Source organism: Sinocyclocheilus anshuiensis, unplaced genomic scaffold (assembly GCF_001515605.1).
Source record: "Sinocyclocheilus anshuiensis isolate Anshui unplaced genomic scaffold, SAMN03320099.WGS_v1.1 scaffold411, whole genome shotgun sequence".
NCBI classification, from domain to species: Eukaryota; Metazoa; Chordata; class Actinopteri; order Cypriniformes; family Cyprinidae; genus Sinocyclocheilus; species Sinocyclocheilus anshuiensis.
In genome coordinates, this window is record NW_015549608.1 from 606040 (window position 1) to 607640 (window position 1601).

Genomic DNA, 1601 nt, shown 5'->3' on the forward strand with positions numbered 1-1601 from the left:
GCAGGAATATTAGACTGCTGTCACTTTAAGAGCCGCACGAATCCAATTTACTGTTACACACGTATTTTCATTCTCAACTGTTTACGTTCACTTATTACATAACCAACGAGGGTTTATGTGATTAATAATCACCAAGCGCCGCATTTTGTCACATTTTTGAGTGTATTTGTCTGTTTAGATGCACATTAATCTAAAAGTTGACTTTACTCTGTCTTCTGTTCTGTCTCTGAGCGCATGCACAGAAATCCTCCTGAGCAACAGCGATAGTTCTCTTTCGCGCTTTTAAAACATGAATAAATCTAATCAACTTTAATAAATCAAGCACGTGCCATTTTGCGAAAGTCACGTTACAAGGTTTTACTGATTTGCACATGAAATTGGGCTTTTATGGAGGAGTGAAAGCGCACCGCTGGAATGGGGCGCAATAATCGCTTTATCTCGATTATTGTATTTTCATAATCGTTGGAGATCGAAACTGTATTTCGATTAATTGCACAGCTCTAGCTTAAAGCAGTAGTTCAGACAAAAATCTAAATATTACTCGCCCTCACGTCGTTCCAAACCTCTATGAGTTTCTTTCTTCTGTTGAGCACAAAAGAAGATATTTTGAAGAATGTTCCAAACAGCCATTGACTTGCATATTATGGAAAAAATTACTGTGGAAGTCAATGGCTACCGTCAACTGTTTGGAACATTCTTCAAAATATCTTCTTTTGTGCTCAACAGAAGAAAGAAACTCTTACAGGGTTGGAACAACATGAGGGCGAGTAATATTGACGGAATTTTCATTTTTCCCTTTAACGGACATGAATACTGTACGTATAACGTCTTCCTCTTCCACACGTCACAGTCCTTAATCTCCGCTCTCAGTCATCGCCATGAAGTCGTGCTGCATCAACGGCAAAATCTTTGACTGGAACATCATTTCCAGGAGGAGCTGTTTCCGCGCTGGCGTCCGCTACTACGTCAGAGGTGAAGCTCGTACGGTTCGAGACGGTGCCTGTCTTTCCTCCATAAGTTACTAAACGCTCGCTTTCTCTTCCAGGCATCGACTCTGAAGGTCATGCGGCCAACTTTGTTGAGACTGAGCAGATTGTTCAGTATAATGGAGCAAAAGCCTCATTTGTTCAGGTAAGCCTCTGAAATGGTAAAGCCTTCAAACATCAGTTTTCATGATATTATGCTCATCCGATTACTTTGTTCTACTAATTTGAGAAATTTCCAGTCGGCTCTCTGATGTTTAAATCAGTAAATCAACCAGTTTTTGTCAATACAAGGGTGATACGTTAGTCAAGGAAACCGCAAAAACATGATGTGAATCATGTGAAGAATATTCCACATATTTCAGAATCCAGATTTTTCCTTTAGTGGATGGTTTGATTTGATTAATTCACGTAAGTTACATTGAGTGACTCGATTTGGGGCTTGAAAAATGTCAATTTGTTAACTTATGAGTTGTGAGGATAATGAAAACCACTCAGATCAGGGTTGCCAGGTCCCCGAAACAAAACCACCCCAATTGCTAATCAAAACAATTGTTAAAATTTTTTATATTAAAAATATAAAAATGGGATAGTGTGCCACCCCCCCCCCCCCCCCCC

The 1601-nt window shown here is 39.7% G+C and overlaps 1 protein-coding gene across 1 annotated transcript in view; it reads left to right on the forward strand.

The window, feature by feature from the left end:
• Positions 1-1601, forward strand: part of LOC107659074 (phosphatidylinositide phosphatase SAC1-A-like) — a 28809-nt gene that overhangs the window by 18091 nt on the left and 9117 nt on the right. The window contains exons 8-9 of the mRNA XM_016447888.1: positions 871-972; positions 1046-1131. Coding sequence (XP_016303374.1) covers positions 871-972; positions 1046-1131 — 188 coding nt within the window. The remainder of the gene's footprint in view (positions 1-870; positions 973-1045; positions 1132-1601) is intronic.